At 62.7% G+C, this 19,842-nt stretch overlaps 1 protein-coding gene across 1 annotated transcript; it reads left to right on the forward strand.

Moving 5' to 3' along the window:
* The first annotated feature begins 3,972 nt into the window (after window positions 1–3,972).
* RAPGEF3 (Rap guanine nucleotide exchange factor 3) lies at window positions 3,973–18,328 on the forward strand. Its single transcript, XM_062510809.1, has 27 exons — window positions 3,973–4,224; window positions 9,360–9,413; window positions 9,604–9,710; window positions 10,376–10,494; window positions 10,571–10,745; window positions 10,919–11,003; window positions 11,444–11,504; window positions 11,622–11,698; window positions 12,180–12,326; window positions 12,419–12,528; window positions 13,217–13,305; window positions 13,752–13,830; window positions 14,025–14,175; window positions 14,275–14,357; window positions 14,704–14,743; window positions 14,860–14,941; window positions 15,011–15,157; window positions 15,251–15,348; window positions 15,497–15,622; window positions 15,700–15,881; window positions 16,276–16,366; window positions 16,485–16,535; window positions 17,213–17,300; window positions 17,381–17,445; window positions 17,607–17,661; window positions 17,909–17,980; window positions 18,210–18,328. Exons 1-27 carry the CDS (start codon window positions 3,973–3,975, stop codon window positions 18,326–18,328), a joined length of 2,805 nt encoding a protein of 934 aa, XP_062366793.1.
* The last annotated feature ends 1,514 nt before the right edge of the window (window positions 18,329–19,842 follow it).

Consider the following 19,842-nt stretch of genomic DNA (forward strand, 5'->3'; position numbering starts at 1 on the left):
AAACCCGGTGACATCCCTAAAACTCCAATCGATCAGAAAACTCTGAGGATTTTTCAGCTTTTAACCCAAAACTGTTTTCCCAACCCCTCAGGCAGGGAACACCTGGATTTTTCCAGGGCTGTGGACCTTGGCCCTGTTCCCCAGCACCTGGTGGCCAGGTTGCCCAGAGCTGAGTGGTTTTCCCGGTTATTGCTCCTGCCTGGAGAGCCTCGGGAACAGCTGGGAAACAGCCGGATTTACCGGATGAAGGATCCTTCCTCCTCCTCCCTCCTCCTCCTCCTCCCTCCTGAGGGTTGGATCAGGGAACAAAAGGAGGAAAATCATCCGGGATGGGGACGGCCCTGTTTGTTTTCCCGAGAGTTGGGAACAGCCTGGAATTTTATCCTGAGAGTTTGTCCTTGAGGCCTTTTTGTTTTCCACCACTCCCCTTTTAAAGGAATATTTCACCCACGGGAATAACAGGGATTGAGACCCCAGAAATGTCAGAGAGTGAAAGGAAAAAGGAAAAATTGTGGAAATGGGGAGGTCCCAGCCCTGAGGAATGGTTACAAATCCCACTTTTGGGAAAAACATTGATTTTCTTTCTCCTCTCTCCAGGTTACTGGTGGGATATGCTGACCTTTTCGGGCTGGCAAAAAGACTTTTTTTGGGTTTTTCCAACCTGAACAATTCCTTTTTTTTTTTTTTTTTGGTGATTTTCTGGATGCTCAGCTCTTGCTGCGTGTTTACAGCTCCTCAGAGACTCAAACCTGGGAATTGTTTCAGGAAGAATCCAAGCGGGCACGGAAAGACCGGGAGAACAAGACACATCACGTTCCCCAAATGATAATGAGGGAATTAAATTAAATTAAATCGCCTGAGAGACCAAAACCCTCCTTCCTTCCTTCCCCAAGAGCAGCATCCCCTCCACGGCAGCAATTCCTGCCTGAGCTATCACCCGTGGATGATCCAGAAATGAATCACCCCCAGAATTGGGGAATCTGGCTCAGATAATTCCTAAAGCTGTTGTTTCAACCCAATAAAACCCCGTGTAATAACAAGGGGCATCACATAATTTGTGTTAATTCCGGAATTGCTGCTAATTCCGACCCAATTAGGAGATAAAACACAGCAGTGGTGCCGCTTATTAAATTACAAATCATCCCGGTTAAATCTGAGGATTATTTAACATCGAGGGTTTCAGGAAGACGTTTGGGAAACTGCGCCGGAATAACGATGTCAGGGGAGAGGGAGTGTTAATCAAAGTAATGAAAACATAAATTAGGGGATGCTGGGCCAATAAACAGGAAATAAATAGGCTTGGAGGGAGAGAAATACATAAAGCAGCAGCATTAAAGGATAAACCCGTGGTGTTGGGAGCGCAGTAAATTCCCAACCATTTTCCCCAGGATTGGATTTTCGGCGCTGATTTGTGGCCGTGTCCTGGCGAACCGGGGAGATGATAAATATGGAATATTTCCTCCACCCCCACCTGCCAGCCAAACCCTCCTGGGGGACACCGAGAGTTCCCAGGTTTTCTCCTGGAATTTTCTGCCATGACAGGGGGACAAAACCCAGCCACTCATTTCCAGGAAACGGAGCCAAAACAGAGGATGGAACAGAAATATTGGGATTTAACTCCAACTTCTGCCTTTGTGGGGTGAGGGACTGGGGGGGGGGGGGGGGGAAACAGAGTTTGTGGGTCCGGGATCTAATTTAGGATTTGGGATATTGGGAAGAGATTCCCGCTGGGGGATGTCGGTGAGGTCACAACTCACCCGGAGCTCTGCGGGATTAATGATTGCTGGAGCTCGGAGTGAAAGGAGCGATAAGAGTTTGATAAGGCAGAGCTGGAGCTGCTGCTCTGAGCGATCCAGAGCCGGAGCAGCCGCTGGAAGGGGCCGGGATCGGTGACCCCACACCCGGCTGGGACACGGCCACGATTCCCAAGAGTTCCCCAGGCTGGGAGGGGCCAGAAGTGCTGGGGGAACTGGGAGGGATGGAGGGGGACCCCACACCCAGGGATGGAATGGGGGTCCAGGGATGTCCCCGGGCTCAGGGACACCAGCACTGCCTGGAACCCCCTCACTGGTCCAGTAACGCCGGGACACTGGGATGGACACAGGCACTGGGAGGGATGGAGGGGGATCCCACAGCCAGGGATGGGATGGGATGGGATGGGATGGGATGGGATGGGATGGGATGGGATGGGATGGGATGGGATGGGATGGGATGGGATGGGATGGGATGGGATGGGATGGGATGGGATGGGATGGGGATGGGATGGGATGGGATGGGGATGGAGTGGAGTGGTGGAAGCCTCAGCCAAAAGAGGAACTACCCCCAGTACTGGGGGGCCTGGGGCAGTTCTGGGGGGTTTGGGGCAATCTTGGGGGGTTCAGGACAGTTCTGGGGGGTTTGGGGCAATCCTGGGGAGTTCAGGACAGTTCTGGGGGGTTTGGGGCAATCCTGGGGGGTTCAGGACAGTTCTGGGGGGTTGGGGGTAATCCTGGGGAGTTCGGGACAGTTCTGGGGGGTTTGGGGCAATCCTGGGGAGTTCAGGACAGTTCTGGGGGGTTTGGGGCAATCCTGGGGGGTTCAGGACAGTTCTGGGGGGTTTTGGGCAGTCCTGGGGGTTTTGGGGCAATCCTGGGAGTCCGGGGCAGGTATCTCTCTGTCTCTCCTCCAGCTGCCGGGGTGGGGCTGTTGGAGAGCTCCAGGAGCTGCTGCCTTCCTCAGGCCTCTTCCTCCTTCTCCTAATTAGCTCTCATTTGCATGGGGGGGACGTGTCTGAGCCCGGCCGGGAGGATCCCGGGGCCCGGCCCAGGGAATCCTGGCTGGAAAAAACTCCAGGGGTCTGAAAAAAGCTCTGGGGTCACGGGGCAGCTCCCTGGGAGTGGGATCCAGAACAGGGGAGGTTTTTGTGATCCCAGAGCCTCCAGGAATTCCTGGAAAAGCATCCTCGGCCTCCAGGTGCTCACATGGGAGGGAAGGATCTGGATCATGGTCCCCTTCCCACTGTTCAAAACAGATTTCGGGACCCCCCGTGTGACCCCCAGAGCCTCTTGGGTGCCTGAGCAGGAGGGGGATGCTCAAGGCTCATTCCCCAAATTCCTCGAATCCTGCTGATGTTTCCCATCCCTGCTCTAGCTGGGGTGGGGGCCGATTTAAAGGCAATTTGAATTTTAAAAATTGGCATTTATTTCAAAAGTAAAGGCTCCTTTTGGCAGACACCCTTTTTCTTTTTGGCCAAAAGTCCCAGCAAAAGCTCTCCCAGGACCGCTGGGCCTCGCTACAGCTTTGCTGCTCGGGCTGGAGGCTGGGGTCACCTCCCCAGTATAAACCATTCCCAGTGCAAACCATTCCCAGTGCAAACCCTCCCCAGTGCAAACCATTCCCAGTGCAAACCCTCCCCAGTACAAACCATTCCCAGTACAAACCATTCCCAGTGCAAACCATCCCCAGTAGAAACCATTCCCAGTACAAACCATTCCCAGTGCAAAACCTTCCCAGTACAAACCATTCCCAGTACAAACCACCCTCCCTTCCCAGCGTCTCTGGGTCCTGTTTCCCCCCCCCCAGACTGGGCAGGGCAGGGTTGGGGGAGTCCCCTGTGACCCCTCCCCCCAAACTCCAGGCTCTCGCTGAGCTCCTCAGGAGCTCCTGGAACCCCCAAAAATCCACCCCTGGAGGTTTCAGGGTGTCCCGGGATGGGGGGTTTAGCCCTCCCCCCCATCCCCCCCATCGCTGAGCGAGGGGTTCAGGGGTCCCCCCCCAGCCGAGGGGTCGCGTTTTGGGGCCGGGGAGGGGCCACGGGCGGAGCTCCCGAGCCCGGGGCGGTCCCGGAGCGGCGGCGGCGGCGGCGGAGCCGCTCCCGAGCCCGGCCCCGTCCCCGTCCCCGTCCCGAGGAGCCGCTCCCGAGCCCGGCCCCGTTCCCGAGGAGCCGCGGAGCAGCCCCGGGGCCGTGGCCGCGATGGCCTCGACCCCCCCCGCATGAAAGTGTGCGGGGCCGGGCCGGGGGGAGCGGCCGAGGGGGCTCGGAGGGGATCGGGGCCGGGGAGATCGGGGCTGGAGCCGGGAATCGGCGGCGCCGCCGCCCCCCCGCAGCCCCCCGGGGGTCCCGGAGAGGAGCGAGCGAGGCTCTCGGTGCTGCTCAGGAGGATGCACTTGTTCCGGAGCTCCAGCTACGAGGTGCGGCTGGAGGGGGCCGGGGGGAACGTGCCCCGCATCCAGGGAATCCGCTGGGTGAGTGGGGTCGGGGGGAGCGGGGGAGCGTGTCCCGAATCCAGGGGATCCTCTGGAGGAGTGGGGGGAGCGGGGAACGTGTCCCGAATCCAGGGGATCCTCTGGAGGAGTGGGGGGAGCGTGTCCCGAATCCAGGGGATCCTCTGGAGGAGTGGGGGGAGCGGGGGAGCGTGTCCCGAATCCAGGGGATCCTCTGGAGGAGTGGGGGGAGCGTGTCCCGAATCCAGGGGATCCTCTGGAGGAGTGGGGGGAGCGTGTCCCGAATCCAGGGGATCCTCTGGGAGGTTGGAGAGTGTAGGGGAGCGTGTCCTGAATCCAGGGAATCTCCTCTGGTGAATTGGGGCCGGGGGTCTCCCCAGCACCGGGAATCCCGGGATGAGAGGAGGGGAGGCAGTCCAGGAGTGCAGGGAGCCAGGTGAGGGTGGAAGGAGCCAGGTGGGAGCACAGGGAATGAATCCAGGAGTGCAGGGAGCCAGGTGAAGGAGCAGAGAGTGAAGCCAGGCGTGCAGGTGAGGCTACGAGGAGCCAGGTGAGGGAAGAAGGAACCAGGTGAGGGTACAGGGAGTGAATCCAGGCGTGCAGGGAGCCAGGTGAGGGCACGAGGGGCCAGGTGAGGGCACGAGGAGCCAGGTGAGGCTGCAGGTGAGCTGAGCAGCCTGCACACTTCCCCCGGGCCCGTCTCTGGGTGGAGCAGAGCGGAACGCGCGGCCAGGCGTGAAGCGAGCCCCGGTGCCAAGTGCCCGGCGGCACATCCCAGCAGGAAGGACATTCCCGGTGGGACATTCCCGGTGGGACATTCCCAGTGTAATATTCCCGGTGGGACATTTCTGATGTGACATTCCCGGTGGGACATTTCTGGTGTGACATTCCCGGTGGGACATTCCCGGTGGGACATTTCCAGTGGGACATTCCCGGTGGGACATTCCCAATGGGACGTTCCCAATGGGACATTCCCGGTGGGACATTCCCGGTGGGACATTCCTATGGGAGAATTCCATCCTCACAGCACTCCCCCATCCAGGGATTTGTTCCTTAGCATCACGCTGGCCCCCAGCAGCTGAAGGGGGGGGGCCCGGGGGTCCCGGACCCCTCGTTGTCCCCTCTGGGTAGGGAGGTGACCCTGAAGCTCTGGTGGAGCTTTGCATCCTTCCCCTTCCCACCCTGCTTGAGCTGGGACACTTCCCAAGAAAAAAAAAGTGGAATTATTTTAGGAGGACAGCTCCCCTTCGGTCATTTCCACACTGCACAGGGACTCTCTCTCTCTCTCCCTGATCGGTTTTCCTCGCTTTTTTTCCCGAATATTTTTTTCTCTCCAGAGTTTTTCGGAATGGGCTCTGGGCAGGGTTTTTGAGCGTCACTGGGAAGCCTGGATAAACTGGGATCAGTCCCCCCTCTGTGGGGGATACCCAGGGATCGAGGTGAACCAATCTGAGCAGGGAAAAAGGGATTTTATCCCAGCACAGCCATTCCTGGGGCAGGTGAGGGGCAGGAAAGCTCCTGGGTGTGCCTTGGAGCAGCACTTTTGTCCCTTGTCCCCATGGCTGGGAGCTCCTGGAAACTCCTCCTGGTGTCCTGGCTCTGTCTCATCCCTCTTGGGATCCAATCCCAGCACCAGCAAATCCCTCCCGGCTCTAAAGGACATCAGTGTCCCCAAATGGCTCCGTCCTTCCCAGGGGACAAAGTGCCACCGTGCCAGTGGCAAGTGCCACTGTGCCACCCCGGCCGTGTCCCTGGCGAGGACAGAGGAGCCGGAGCAGATCCTGAGCCTCATCCTGGGGGTCCCTGGTGATCCTGGGGGATGTCGAGCTCCATCCCGAGGGTCCCCGGGCCCCATTCTGGGGGTCCCTGGTGATCTCGGGGGATGCCGAGCTCCATCCTGGGAGTCCCTGAGCTCCATCCCGGAGGTCCCAAGCCCCATCCCGAGGGTCCCCGAGCCCCATCCTGAGGGTCCTGAGCCCCATCCCTGGGCTCCCGAGCCCCATCCCAGGGGTCCCTTTTGATCCCTGGGGGATGCTGAGCCCCATTCCGAGGGTCCCCAAGCTCCATCCCAGGGGTCCCCGGCCATCCCGGGTGTCCCTGGACCCCATCCCTGAGGTCCCCGAGTCCCATCCCAGGGGGATTCCGAGCCCTGGCTAGCAGGGGCTGCGGATGGGCGAGGACTTTCTCCGGAGCCGTAAAGCCCAAAATAGCCGCGCTTGTTTTCCTCGGGATCCCAAACAAAAGCGGCCGCGAGCGCGGAACGGCCGCTGGCGGCCTTGGCCGAGCGCCCGGCTCTGCCGGAATCCTGGAGAAAGGCAGGATCCCGGCGTGTCCCATGGGCAGGAAGATGGAAAAGGCAACTCCTTAGGAAGCTGCTTGGAACCACGCCGTGACAGGGAGGGGGGGGGTTTGGGGGCGTCCTGCAGGTCCTGACCCCGGGCTGGATGCTCCAGGAAGGAGGTTTTGGGATAACAGGAGGGGTTTGGGTGATTCCAGAGCCGTGCTGGTAGTGGGGAACCCTCCGTGAAGGAGGAATCTGATCATTGAGCGGGAATTTTGTGTCTCTTTCGGTGTCCTTGGAGCGTGGTCCGGGGTATGTCCTGGCTCTGTGCCCCAAGGACAGAGCTCGCTCTGAGTTTGGTTCTAGATTCAGGAACTGGGGGGCTCGGTTCAGAATTTGGGTGCTGGATTCAGGATTTGGATTCTGGGTTTGGGATCTGAGTGCTGGGTTCAGGATTTGGATTCTGGATTTGAGATTTAGATTTTGGGTTCAGGAGTTAGGTTCTGGGTTCAGGATATGGGTTCTGGATTCAGGATTTGAGTGCTGGGTTCGGGATTTGATTGCTGGGTTCAGGAAATGGGTTTTAGATTTAGGATTTGGGGTTCCAGATTCAGGATCTGAGTGCTGGGTTCAGGATCTGGGCACTCAGGAGCTGCCCCCTGACCTGGAGAACATCAGAGACACTTTGGGGACCAGGACCACGCTCGCCTGGACCCACGAGGTGACACAAAACCTGCTGCACCTTCCGAGGTGACAGGGACTTCCTACACCCATGGGGTGACACCCATCTCCTGCCTCCACGAGTGACAGGGACCTCTGGGGTGGCACCTCCGTGTCCCGGCGGCAGCTCCGGGCTCGGCCACCTCCCGGCTCCGCTTCACAAACATTTGCCCGGAGCGGTTCCTGCTCCCTGTGGCCGTCACAGGGCTCGGCTGAGTTTGCAGAGTGCCTGAGTCACCTTGTCCCCGCCTTGGGGACAGTGCGGCCAGCTCATGAGTGGTGTCCCCACCTTGGGGACAGTGCGGCCAGCTCATGAGTGGTGTCCCCACCTTGGGGACAGTGTGGCCAGGTCACAAGAGGTGTCCCTGCCTTGGGCCGGTGTGGCCAGCTCATGAGTGGTGTCCCCACCTTGGGGACAGTGTGGCCAGCTCATGAGCGGTGTCCCCACCTTGGGGACAGTGTGGCCATGTCACAAGAGGTGTCCCCACCTTGGGGACAGTGTGGCCAGCTCATGAGTGGTGTCCCCACCTTGGGGACAGTGTGGCCATGTCACAAGAGGTGTCCCCACCTTGGGGACAGTGTGGCCAGCTCATGAGTGGTGTCCCCACCTTGGGGACAGTGTGGCCAGCTCATGAGCGGTGTCCCCACCTTGGGGACAGTGTGGCCAGGTCACAAGAGGTGTCCCCACCTTGGGGACAGTGTGGCCAGCTCATGAGCGGTGTCCCCACCTTTGGGACAGTGTGGCCAGGTCACAAGAGGTGTCCCCACCTTGGGGACAGTGTGGCCAGCTCACAAGAGGTGTCCCCACCTTGGGGACAGTGTGGCCAGGTCACAAGAGATGTCCCCGCCTTGGGGACAGTGTGGCCAGGTCACAAGAGGTGTCCCCACCTTGGGGACAGTGTGGCCAGGTCACGAGACGTGTCCCTGATTTGGGGACAGCACGACAGGGTCACCGAGGGGACCTGCAGCTTTCCCAGAGCCGCTCTTTCCCCACCCGCTCCTCGAATTCCTCCCGAGCCTTGCTGGGAGTAGGTGGAGGCTCAGCCTCGAGGATCTTGCACTAATTAACTCCTGCTCCTTTAATTAATTCCATCCTTCCATCCGGCCCCTTGCGCTGGGATTGCTCCAACCTTCCCTACCGGGATCCCACAGATTTCGGGGGGATTCCGCAGATCCCGGGGGGATCCCGCAGATTCCCGTCGCTTTTTGTGTGCCTTCCCGGGAAGCTGCAGAACTCCCACAGCTGGAAATAACCCTCAAAGGACCCCAAAATCGCCGCCGTGCGGGTGGATGTCCCCCGGAGGGGTTGCCGTGCCCCGTGCCGGGTGAACGCTCCCAGTGTCGGGAACTGGTCTGACGGGTGCGGGCTGGGGTTGTTTATCCAGGGCTGTGGCCAGCAGGGATCCCGAGTGCCTCGGTCCCTGCGGGCACCGCAGCTCGGCCACCGGGCAGGGCTCGGGGACAGGGACTCGGGGACAGGGGCTGGTCCCTCCCTCCGTGCGTTTGGTCTTACCTGGAGCATCCCCGACGGGGAGAGCTGGGAGAAAAATGAGCTCGAGAAGGGGACTGGAGAAAGGATCTGTGTGCAGGAAATGGGTTCGGGATTCAGGAAATTGGTGCTGGGTCAAGAACCGGGTGCTTGGTTCAGGATTTGAGTTCTGGGTTCAGGATTTGGGTGCTGGGTTCAGGATTTGGGTTCTGGGTGCTGGGTTCTGAGTTCTGGGTTCAGGATTTGGGTGCTGGGTTCAGGATTTGGGTTCTGGGTGCTGGGTTCTGAGTTCTGGGTTCAGGATTTGGGTGCTGGGTTCAGGATTTGGGTGCTGGGTTCAGGATTTGGGTTCTGGGTGCTGGGTTCTGAGTTCAGGATTTGGGTTCTGGGTTCAGGATTTGGGTGCTGGGTTCAGGATTTGGGTTCTGGGTGCTGGGTTCTGAGTTCTGGGTTCAGGATTTGGGTTTTAGATTCAGGATTTGAGTGCTGGGTTCAGGATTTGGGTTCTGGATTCAGGATCTGGGCACTGGGGATCTGCTCCCTCACCTGGCGGAGATCTGGGGCTGCTCTGGGGGTGCCAGGACCCCCTCCCCAGCTGTGTGGGGTGAGGGGGGCACAGCAGAGCCCCCACAGGCACCAAGTCCCTCCTGCCCTTTGATTTTCCAGACCCCACTCCTGGACTCGGAATCCAGCCTGGACTATGGACACAGCATCACCCAGGTGGGGGGTGGGAGACGTGAATTTGGGGAGATTGAGGGGGGGTGAGGGGGCTGGAGCACCCCCACATCCCCATCAGCTCTGGGGCGGTCGCTCCTTGGGCTCGGCCATTCCTGGGGGACTGTGGGGGGACAAGTGACAACCCAGCCCCCTCCTCCCCCCACGACCTCCCTTGTCCCCCTCCCACCCTCAGGCATCCTCGGAGAAGATTTGGCGAGCAGGGAAGCTCCTGTTCGCCCACCTGAGCAGCTCCCGGCCCGGCCTCATCCGCGATCACAAACATCACCTGAGGCACCACCGGTGCGAGGGGGAGCGAGGGGGGGCTTTGGGGGTGCTCTCAGGGGGGTTCTCACTCCCTGTGTCCCCGCCAGACTCTGGGGGTGCTCCCAGGGGTTCCCCCGAGGTGTGGGGGTGCTCTCAGGGTGGTTCTCACTCCCTGTGTCCCCCCACATTCTGGGGGTGCTCCCAGGGGTTCCCCCGAGGTCTGGGGGTGCTCTCAGGGTGGTTCTCACTCCTTGTGTCCCCCCCAGACTTTGGGGGTGCTCTCAGGGGGATTCTCACTCCCTGTGTCCCCCCCAGACTTTGGGGGTGCTCTCAGGGGGATTCTCACTCCTTGTGTCCCCCCCAGACTTTGGGGGTGCTCTCAGGGGGATTCTCACTCCCTGTGTCCCCCCACATTCTGGGGGTGCTCCCAGGGGTTCCCCCGAGGTCTGGGGGTGCTCTCAGGGTGGTTCTCACTCCTTATGTCCCCCCCAGGCTCTGGGGGTGCTCTCAGGGGGATTCTCACTCCCTGTGTCCCCCCAGACTCTGGGGGTGCTCCCAGGGGTTCCCCCGAGGTCTGGGGGTGCTCTCAGGGTGGTTCTCACTCCGTGTCCCCCCACATTCTGGGGATGCTCCCAGGGGCTCCCCCAGGCTCTGGGGGTGCTCTCAGGGGGGTTCTCACTCCCTGTCCCCCCCCTCCCCAGGCAGTGCTGCTCAGGGAAGGATTTGGTGGATTGGCTGCTGAGCTCCGGCGCTGTCCAGACGCGCGGCCAGGCCGTGGGCATCGGGCAGGTGCTGGTGGACGGAGGGGTCCTGACACACGGTGAGAGCTCCGGGGGGGGCTCTGGGGGTCTCAGGGAGGGGTTCAGAACCGAGCTGACACCGCTGTGCCCCCGCAGTGAGGCAGGAGTGGCATTTCCAGGACAAGGAGTCGCAGTTTTATCGCTTTGCCGAGCTGGAGCTGAGCCCCGAGCCCGGTGTGGGGCCGAGGGACCCCGAGGAGCTGCTGGAGGCTTTGGGGTTCCTGGCCCAGCTGGGCCCTGATGCGCTGCTCTCCATGGCCCTGCGCAAGCCGTGAGTGCCCCGAGGGGTCCTTTGGACCTTCTGGATTCTTTTTCGACCCTGCTCGAAGTGTCTGGAGCAGCCAAGGGGATGCTGAGGGTGGGGTGACCCAACAATGTCACCCGAGAGGGGAAGGGGGATGGAGAGGGGGGACAGGGAGCTGCTGATCCCCCCACCCCTCCTAGGCCTGCCCAGCGCACGCAGGACGAGCTGGAGCTGATCTTTGAGGAGCTGCTTCACATCAAAGCCGTGGCTCATCTCTCCAACTCGGTGGGTGAGGCTGTGACCCCAAATCCTGCGGGGTCGGGGTGTTCCCTGAGACCCCAAATCCTCCTGAATCCCATCACGTCCTATCCAGGAATCCTCCCCTGTCCTCAAATCCTCCTGAATCCCATCACATCCTATCCAGGAATCCTCCCCTGTCCTCAAATCCTGTGGGGTCAGGCTGTCCCCTGAGACCCCAAATCCTCCTAAATCCCACCACGTCCTGTCCAGGAATCCTCCCCTATCCCCAAATCCTCCTGAATCCCGTCACATCCTATCCAGGAATCCTCCCCTGTCCTCAAATCCTTCTGCATCCCTTTCCTTCTTATCTGAGCATCCTCTCCCGATGGTCTCTGTGCCTCCCTCAGCCTCTTCCCCCCCATTTCCCGTCCCCCTTTGTCCCCTCCTGGCCCAGCTGGGGGTGACAGGGCTGTCCCCCGGTGCAGGTGAAGCGGGAGCTGGCGGCCGTGCTGATGTTCGAGGGGCACCAGCGCGCTGGCACCGTCCGTGAGTCGCTGGGGGCACCCGGGGTCCCCAGCCTGGGGACACCACCGGAGCCCTTCCCAAAATTGTGGATTTTTTTTTCCTCCTCCCTCTCTCTTTCTTTCCTGGCCGCTGTCCCAGTGTTCAGCCAGGGTGACAAGGGCACCTCCTGGTACATCATCTGGAAGGGCTCGGTCAATGTGGTCACCCATGGCAAGGTGGGTTTGTCCCCAGGTGGGGGGACAGTCTGGGGACACCTCAATATCACCCCCACCCCCCCTTGCTGTCCCCAGGGCTTGGTGCACTCCGGGGTCACTGTGGGGACACCTCAGTGTCACCATCCCTCACTGCCCGTGCCATTCCCAGGGCTTGGTGGCCACCCTGCAAGAAGGGGACACCCCAGTGTCACCCCAGTGTCACCATCCCTCACCTCCCGTGCTGTCCCCAAGGCTTGGTGCACTCCAAGGAACACCCCGGACACACTATGGAGATACCCCAGTGTCACCATCCCTCACCCTCTGTGCTGTCCCCAGGGCTTGGTGGCCACCCTGAACTCTGGGGACACCCCAGTGTCACCCCAGTGTCACCATCCCTCACCTCCTGTGCTGTCCCCAAGACTCGGTGCATTCCGGGGACACTCTGAGGACACTCTGGAGACACCTCAGTGTCACCATCCCTCACCCTCTGTGCTGTCCCCAGGGCTTGGTGGCCACCCTGCACGAAGGAGACGATTTTGGGCAGCTGGCTCTGGTGAACGACGCCCCGCGGGCGGCCACCATCCTTCTGCGTGAGGACAATTGTCACTTCCTGCGAGTGGACAAGCAGGACTTCAACCGCATCCTCAAGGTGGAGCCAGGGTTGAGGGAGGGTTACTTTTGGGCAGTTTTGGGGGAATTTTTTGGGAATTCCAGCCTGGCTGATCCGGGGTCACCCCCCAGGACGTGGAGGCCAACACGGTGAGGCTGAAGGAGCACGGCAAGGTCGTGCTGGTGCTGCAGAAGGACCTGCAGGGTGGCAGCGGCCAGGCGGCCTCGGCACGGAGCAGCAGGTGACACTCCTGTCCCTGTCCCCCTTGTGGCAGGGGACACTTCTGTCCCTGTCCCCTGAGCAGTGGGTGACACTCCTGTCCCTGTCCCCCTTGTGGCAGGGGACACTTCTGTCCCTGTCCCCTGAGCAGTGGGTGACACTCCTGTCCCTGTCCCCCTTGTGACAGATGACACTCCTGTCCCCCTTACAGCAGGTGCCACCCCTGTCCCTGTCCCTGTCCCCATCCCTGTCCCTGTCCCTGTCCCTGTCCCCCTTACAGCAGGTGCCACCCCTGTCCCTGTCCCCATCCCTGTCCCTGTCCCTGTTCCCTGTCCCTGTTCCTGTTCCCCTTACAGCAGGTGCCACCCCTGTCCCGGTCCCCATCCTTGTCCCTGTTCCTGTCCCTGTTCCTGTCCCTGTTCCTCTCCCTGTTCCCTGTCCCTGTCCCTGTCCCCCTTACAGCAGGTGCCACCCCTGTCCCTGTCCCCATCCTTGTCCCTGTTCCTGTCCCCATCCCTGTTCCTGTCCCTGTTCCCTGTCCCTGTCCCCGTCCCCCTCCCTGTCCCCCGAGCAGCCTCCTCTGCTTCTCTGCCCTTTCCAGCCTCTCTCGGAGCCCTTTTGGGGCAGAACAAAGGGACACGAGCGGGGACACCAACCCGTGACCCTGCCTTTGGCCACGGTGCCACCTCCGTCCCTCGTGTCCCCACCAGGTACCTGGTGATAGCCGGGACCCCCGAGAAGATCCTGGAGCACCTGCTGGAGTTTATGAGGCTCGATGCCACCCTCTACGACCCCGTGGGTACGTGCGGGTGTCCCCCTGTGGCGGGGACAGTCCCAGAGCCACCCGGAGATGGCTCTGGGGACAGGAGGAGTGGGGGTGCGACAACGAGCGGGGGTTCCTCATTCCCAAATCCATCCTGGAATCGCTAAAAATTCCCCAAAACGCGGGGCCGGGGCGGGGAGCGGCGCTTCTCGGTCTCGCTCTGCCTTCGGAGTGGAGAAACCCGGACGAGCTGAGAACCAGGAGATGTCCCCAGAGGGTCACAAATCCCAGCCGGTGTCACCGGCTCTGCCTCGGGGACAGCTCCTGCCAATCCCCTTCCCACCCCCGGGAACGATCCAGCTCCTCCCGAGGGGTTTAGGAACAAAATCTGTCCCCTCCCCGTGCTGGGGACAGCGCTGGGTGCGGTCCCCGTGTCCCCAGTGCGTTGGGGACAGCAGTGACAGTGTCCTGCTCCCTGGCAGACACGCTGCTGGGGGATTTCCTGCTCACCTACACCGTGTTCATGCCGACCTCGCAGCTCTGCCGCGCCCTGCTGCACCAGTATCCTTTGGCTGCGGGAACTGGGAGGAACTGGGGGAAGGCTGGGGACGCTCTCAGCCCTCTCCTTGTCACCTCGGGGCGAGCCCCAAATCCTCTTCTAGAACTCTTGGGCGCATCCCCCTCTCCCGGGGTGACATCCTTGGGGGGATCCCCTCCCCTTTGCACGTTTTACTGGTGCCCTTGACTGGTCCCAGTTTCCGCGCGGAGCCTCTGGAGGGTTCGGAGCAGGACAAGGCCACCTATTCCCTGCGGAAACGACGGAAAATCCTGCGGCTCGTGAGCCAGTGGGTGCTGCTCTACGGGCGGCTGCTGCAGGGCGACCGCAGCACCACGGCCCTGCTGCAGGTACGGCCAGGCTGGGGGACACGGTGACACCGCGGGGACATTGCGGGGACCCCGCGGGGAACGTCCCAACCTCACCCCCGGGCCCCCCTGTCCCCACAGAACCTGGCGGACCTGGCGAGCCGGGACCCCCAATTGGGCGGGTTGGGCCAGGAGCAGGGCCAGGAGAGGCGACGGCCCCGAGCGTGAGTCCCCCAGTGTCCCCTGGTGTCCCCCGGTGTCCACCAGTGTCTACCACTGTCCCTAGGTGTCCCCCCAGTGTCCCCCGGTGTCCCCCGGTGTCCCCCAATGCCACCTTGAGTGCCCGTGTCCCTCCCTGGGGACACGCAGGGGCTGCACTTTCCTGGGAAGGAGTTTTTGGGATGTCACCTTGTCCCCGGTGAGGGGGTCCTGTCCGTGGGGAGGGTGTCACACACAGGGGGGCTCGGGGGTGACCCGAATCCCTGGGGTGACCCCAATCCCGGGGATGACCGGTCCCGGTTCTATTCCCAGTGGGAATTCAGCTCCATCCTCCCCCTTCCCCTCCCTCAGGCTGGAGAACGGTGACGGCAGCGTGTCCCCCCAACCCAAGGTAGGGGCCCCCTGAGGAGTGACGGGGTCTGGGTCCCCTCTGCCTTTTGGGGACACCCCACAGGGGGTGGGGCGGTGGCTGAGACCGCACCCTCCCCTCTATCCCACCTTTCCCAGGCCCGGAGCTCAGGAATTTGGCTCGGGAACCCCGAGGAAGCGATCCTGGACAGCACCTGTGCCCTGAGAGCGCAGGACAAAGGTACTGCCCCCGCGGTGGGGACTGTCCACCTCGGCTTGGTGACACTGAGGTCACTTTTGTCCCCTCCAGTGCCCTACGAGATCTTCAGGGCTGACCACTCGTGCCTGGTGTCGGTGCTGCCCGTGAACGCCTCGGTGAGGGACGTCCTGCGAGCCCTGGCCCCGCGGCTGGGCCGGGACCGGGAGCACGTCCTGGTCAAGGTGAACTCTGCTGGAGGTGAGGGGACACCCCCGGGGGTGGCTTTGTCACCGTGGCCAGCCGGGATTTGTCCCCTCCTCTCCATCCCTGCCTGCCGCTCCCTCCCCGCAGACCGAGCGGTGCTGCCGCCGGACGCCGTGGGGGTGTTCACAGCGCTGGGGCTCAACGAGAGGCTCTTTGTGGTCAGCATGGACGAGCTGGGCAACCTGGTGAGTGCGGGCTGAGGGTCTGGGGTTGGGCAGACCCCTCCCCTAGAAGGGGTCGAGAGGCTGCGGTGCCTCGGTTTGGGGAGTTCCTCCCTGGATTCAGTGGGGTTTGCTGAGGGCAGGAGGGGTCGGGGTCTTCTCCCGTGCACAGACCCCTCACCCTGAGCAGCTGGGCCCCCACGCCGGCTCCTCGGACACGCTGGACCTGATCAGCTCCAAGGAACTGGCCAGCCACCTCACGGACTACGACTGGAACCTCTTCAAGAGCATCCACCAGGTCTGGTCCGTGCCGGGAGCGCGCCGGGGGCAGGATGGGGGGGGGTCGGTACACCCCTCACCTGTCCCCTCTCCCAGGTGGAAATGATTCACTACATCGTGGGCCCGCAGAAGTTCCACGAGGTGGCCACGGCCAACCTGGCTCGGGTGATGCGGAGATTCAACGAGCTGCAGTTCTGGGTGGCCACCGAGCTGTGCCTGTGCCCCGAGCTCGGGCGGAGAGCGCAGCTCCTGCGCAAGTTCATCAAACTGGCGGCGCAGTGAGTGCCTGTCACTGTCACTGTGATTGTCACTGTGATTGTCACTGTGATTGTCACTGGCACTGGCACTGTCCCCGTCCCTGTGTCCCTGTGCCTGTCACTGTGATTGTCACTGTCCCACTCCCTGTGTCCCTGTCACTGATTGTCACTGTCCCTGTGCCTGTGCCGTTCCCTGTCCTTGTCCCTGTGGCTGTCCCTGTCCCTGTCCCTGTTCCCAACCCTGTCCCTGTCCCCCATCCCTGTCCCCATCTCCATCCCCATCCCTGTCCCTGTCCCCATCCCTATCTCTCTCCCATCCCTGTCCCTGTCCCTGTCCCTGTTCCCAACCCTGTCCCTGTCCCCATGTCCATCCCTGTCCCTGTCCCCATGTCCATCCCTGTCCCTGTCCTTGCAGCCTCAAGGAGCAGAAGAACCTAAATTCTTTCTTCGCGGTGATGTTCGGTGTGAGCAACACGGCCGTGACTCGGCTGGCCAAGACCTGGGAGGTGACAGCAGGGGGACAGCAGGGGGACAGCAGGGGGACAGGGGGAGGACGGGGGGGGACAGGGGCGTCCCTGGGGTGGGACAGGCAGGTGTCAGCCCTGTGATCCTGTCCCTGCACAGAGGTTGCCCCACAAGATCCGGAAGCTGCACTCAGCCCTGGAGAGGATGCTGGTGAGCACAGCCCCTCCTGTCCCATGTCCCCTTCCCCACCCCGCGTCCCCTTCCCCACCCCGCGTCCCCTTCCCCACCCCGTGTCCCCCTTCCCCACCCCGTGTCCCCCTTCCCCACCCCGTGTCCCCCTTCCCCACCCCGCGTCCCCTTCCCCACCCCGCGTCCCCTTCCCCACCCCGTGTCCCCTTCCCCACCCCGCGTCCCCTTCCCCACCCCGTGTCCCCTTCCCCACCCCGTGTCCCCCTTCCCCACCCCGTGTCCCCCTTCCCCACCCCGTGTCCCCTTCCCCACCCCGCGTCCCCTTCCCCACCCCGTGTCCCCCTTCCCCACCATGTGCGCCCTTCCCCACCCCGCGTCCCCTTCCCCACCCCGCGTCCCCTTCCCCACCCCGTGTCCCCCTTCCCCACCCCGTGTCCCCCTTCCCCACCATGTGCGCCCTTCCCCACCCCGTGTCCCCTTCCCCACCATGTGCGCCCTTCCCCACCCCGTGTCCCCTTCCCCACCCCGTGTCCCCTTCCCCACCATGTGCGCCCTTCCCCACCCTGTGTTCCCCTTCCCAGTGGGATTTGCCCCTGTAGCAATGGGGGGGAGGGGGTGCTGCTGTCCCCCCGTGTCCCCCCCATCCCTCCCTGTCCCCCACCGTCCCCCATCCCCCCGTGTCCCCGCTGTGTCCCCAGGACCCATCATGGAACCACCGTGTTTATCGCCTGGCCGTGGCCAAGCTGAGCCCCCCCATCATCCCCTTCGTGCCCCTCCTGCTCAAAGGTGGGTGCCCGGTTTTGGGGACCCTCTGGGTGTATCCAGCACTCCTGGGGGCCCCCTCTCTGATCCCCAAACCCCTCCAGACATGACCTTCATCCACGAGGGCAACCGCACCCTGGCCGAGAACCTCATCAACTTCGAGAAGATGGTGAGTGTGGGGTGGCTCCCTGGTGACCCCTCCGGGTGCCCCCTGTCCCCTGGCACGCAGAGCTCTGCCACTGGAACAGTCACAGCCATGGCAGGGACAGAGATTTTGGGGGTCCGAGGGAGGCCAGGTGGCAGCAGGTGACCTCTGTGCCCCACCCGCAGCACATGATGGCCAAGACCGTGCGAGTCCTGCAGCGCTGCCGGGGCCATGCACACGGTGAGTGTTCCAGGGGGCTGGGGAGGGGTCTGGAGTGTGCTCTGGGGAGGGGGCTGGGCCTCTGGGGAGGGGCTGAGCCTCTGGGGACAGAGCTGAACATCTGGGGACAGGGCTGAGCCTCTGGGGACAGGGCTGAGTCCCTAGGGACAGAATTGAGCCCTCGGGGGATGGAGCTGAGCCCTTGGGGAGGGGCTGAGCACCTTGGGGACAGGGCTGAGCCCCCTCCTCTCTCTCTGTCCTCACCCAGCCCCGCTGTCCCCACTCCGGACCCGCTCCCCACACCGGCCCGAGGACGCCAAGGCCGTCAGGATCTCCACGTGTACGTCTGGGGCTCCTCACTCCCATCCCCGGGGCACCCCCAACCCTCTGTGGAGTCCCTGAGCTGAGGGACAGATCCACGGGGGGATCCCTGAGCCAGCCCTGGGCGCTGTGGAGGTTTGGGGATGACACCGAGCAGTGCAGGGGGATCCATGGGATGATCCTGCTGGGTTGTGCTGGTGGGGGGAGGATGGAGGGGACCCCAACCTTGATCTCATCCCTCCCCACAGGCTCGGAGCAGTCCCTGAGCGTGCGGAACCCCGTCTGCACCTGGGCCTACCTGCAGCACCTGAGGGCCATCGACAGCCAGAAGGAGCTGCTGAGGCTGTCCCGGGACCTGGAGCCCTGAGGGCCATGGGGCTGGAGTGGGGATGGGGGCTCAGAGTGGGGATGGGGGCCCAGAGTGAGGATGGGGACCCAGAGTTGGGGACGGGGGTCCAGAGTGAGGATGGGGGCCCAGAGTGAGGATAGGATTGGGACCAGGAGTGAGGATGGGGGACCAGGAGTGAGGATGGGGGCCCAGAGTTGGGGACGGGGGTCCAGAGTGAGGATGGGGGCCCAGAGTGAGGATAGGATTGGGACCAGGAGCGAGGATGGGGACCCGGAGTTGAGGATGGGGGTCCAGAGTGAGGATGGGGACCCAGAGTTGGGGACGGGGGTCCAGAGTGAGGATGGGGACCCAGAGTTGGGGATGGGGGCCCAGAGTGAGTGTAGGATTGGGACCAGGAGTGAGGATGGGGGACCAGGAGTGGGGATGGGGACCCAGAGTTGGGGATGGGGGTCCAGAGTGAGGATGGGGGCCCAGAGTGAGGATAGGATTGGGACCAGGAGCGAGGATGGGGACCCGGAGTTGAGGATGGGGGTCCAGAGTGAGGATGGGGACCCAGAGTTGGGGATGGGGGTCCAGAGTGAGGATGGGGACCCAGAGTTGGGGATGGGGGCCCAGAGTGAGTGTAGGATTGGGACCAGGAGTGAGGATGGGGGACCAGGAGTGGGGATGGGGACCCAGAGTTGGGGATGGGGACCCAGAGTGAGGATGGGGGCCCAAAGTTAGAGCTGGGGTCTCAGAGTGAGGATGGGGGTCCAGGCTGAGGATGGGGTCCCAGGGTGGGGTTTGGGGCCAGGAGTGAAGATGGGGGCTCGGAACGAGGAGGGGGGCCCAGAGTTAGGAATGGGGTGGGGGTCTGGAGGAAGGATGGGGGCCTGGAGCGAGGACGGGGATCCAGAGGGAGCCCGGAGTGGGGATGGGGTCCCAGCTGCCGGCAGCGGGGCAGCCCCTGGCTCTGCTCCCGGTGGCCCTGGGCTGTGCTGGAGCTGCCCCAGAGCTCAGCCATGGACACAGATCCAGCCCCGTGGGGCAGCCGGGCCCCGGTGAGCTCCGGGCAGGGGAGGGCAGGGGCAGAAGAGCAATAGAGATATTTTTGTACGCACGGCTGAGCTCCCCGTTCTTCTCCGGGGTCACCCCCCGGTACCCCTGAGTGACCTGGGGGGACAACCCCGCTCACAGCAGCAGAGGTGACACAGCGCTGGCACCAGGAGGGCACAGCTCAGGAAATGACTGAAGGATGAGGGAGAAGCCAAACCCGGCCCTTATTGCACCAAACGCCGCTCCCAGTGCCAGCTGGCACCGCCTGGGGCACAGGAGGGAGCCCGGGAATGCCAGCAGCTCCTCGGGAGGAGTTTGGGGTCGGTTCTCACCTGCCCAGGTGGGGGGCACAGAGCTTGAGCCTCTCCCTGTGGGGGGACACCCTGTCCTGGGCTTTGGGGCCGTGTCCTGGGAGAGCCCAGGGCTGCCTCCAGGAGCCTCTGGATGCTGGTCCAGCCTGGAATTGCACGTGGACCTCCAGGACCAGCCTGTACTGG

This window comes from Cinclus cinclus, chromosome 30, assembly GCF_963662255.1.
Source record: "Cinclus cinclus chromosome 30, bCinCin1.1, whole genome shotgun sequence".
Lineage (NCBI taxonomy): Eukaryota > Metazoa > Chordata > Aves > Passeriformes > Cinclidae > Cinclus > Cinclus cinclus.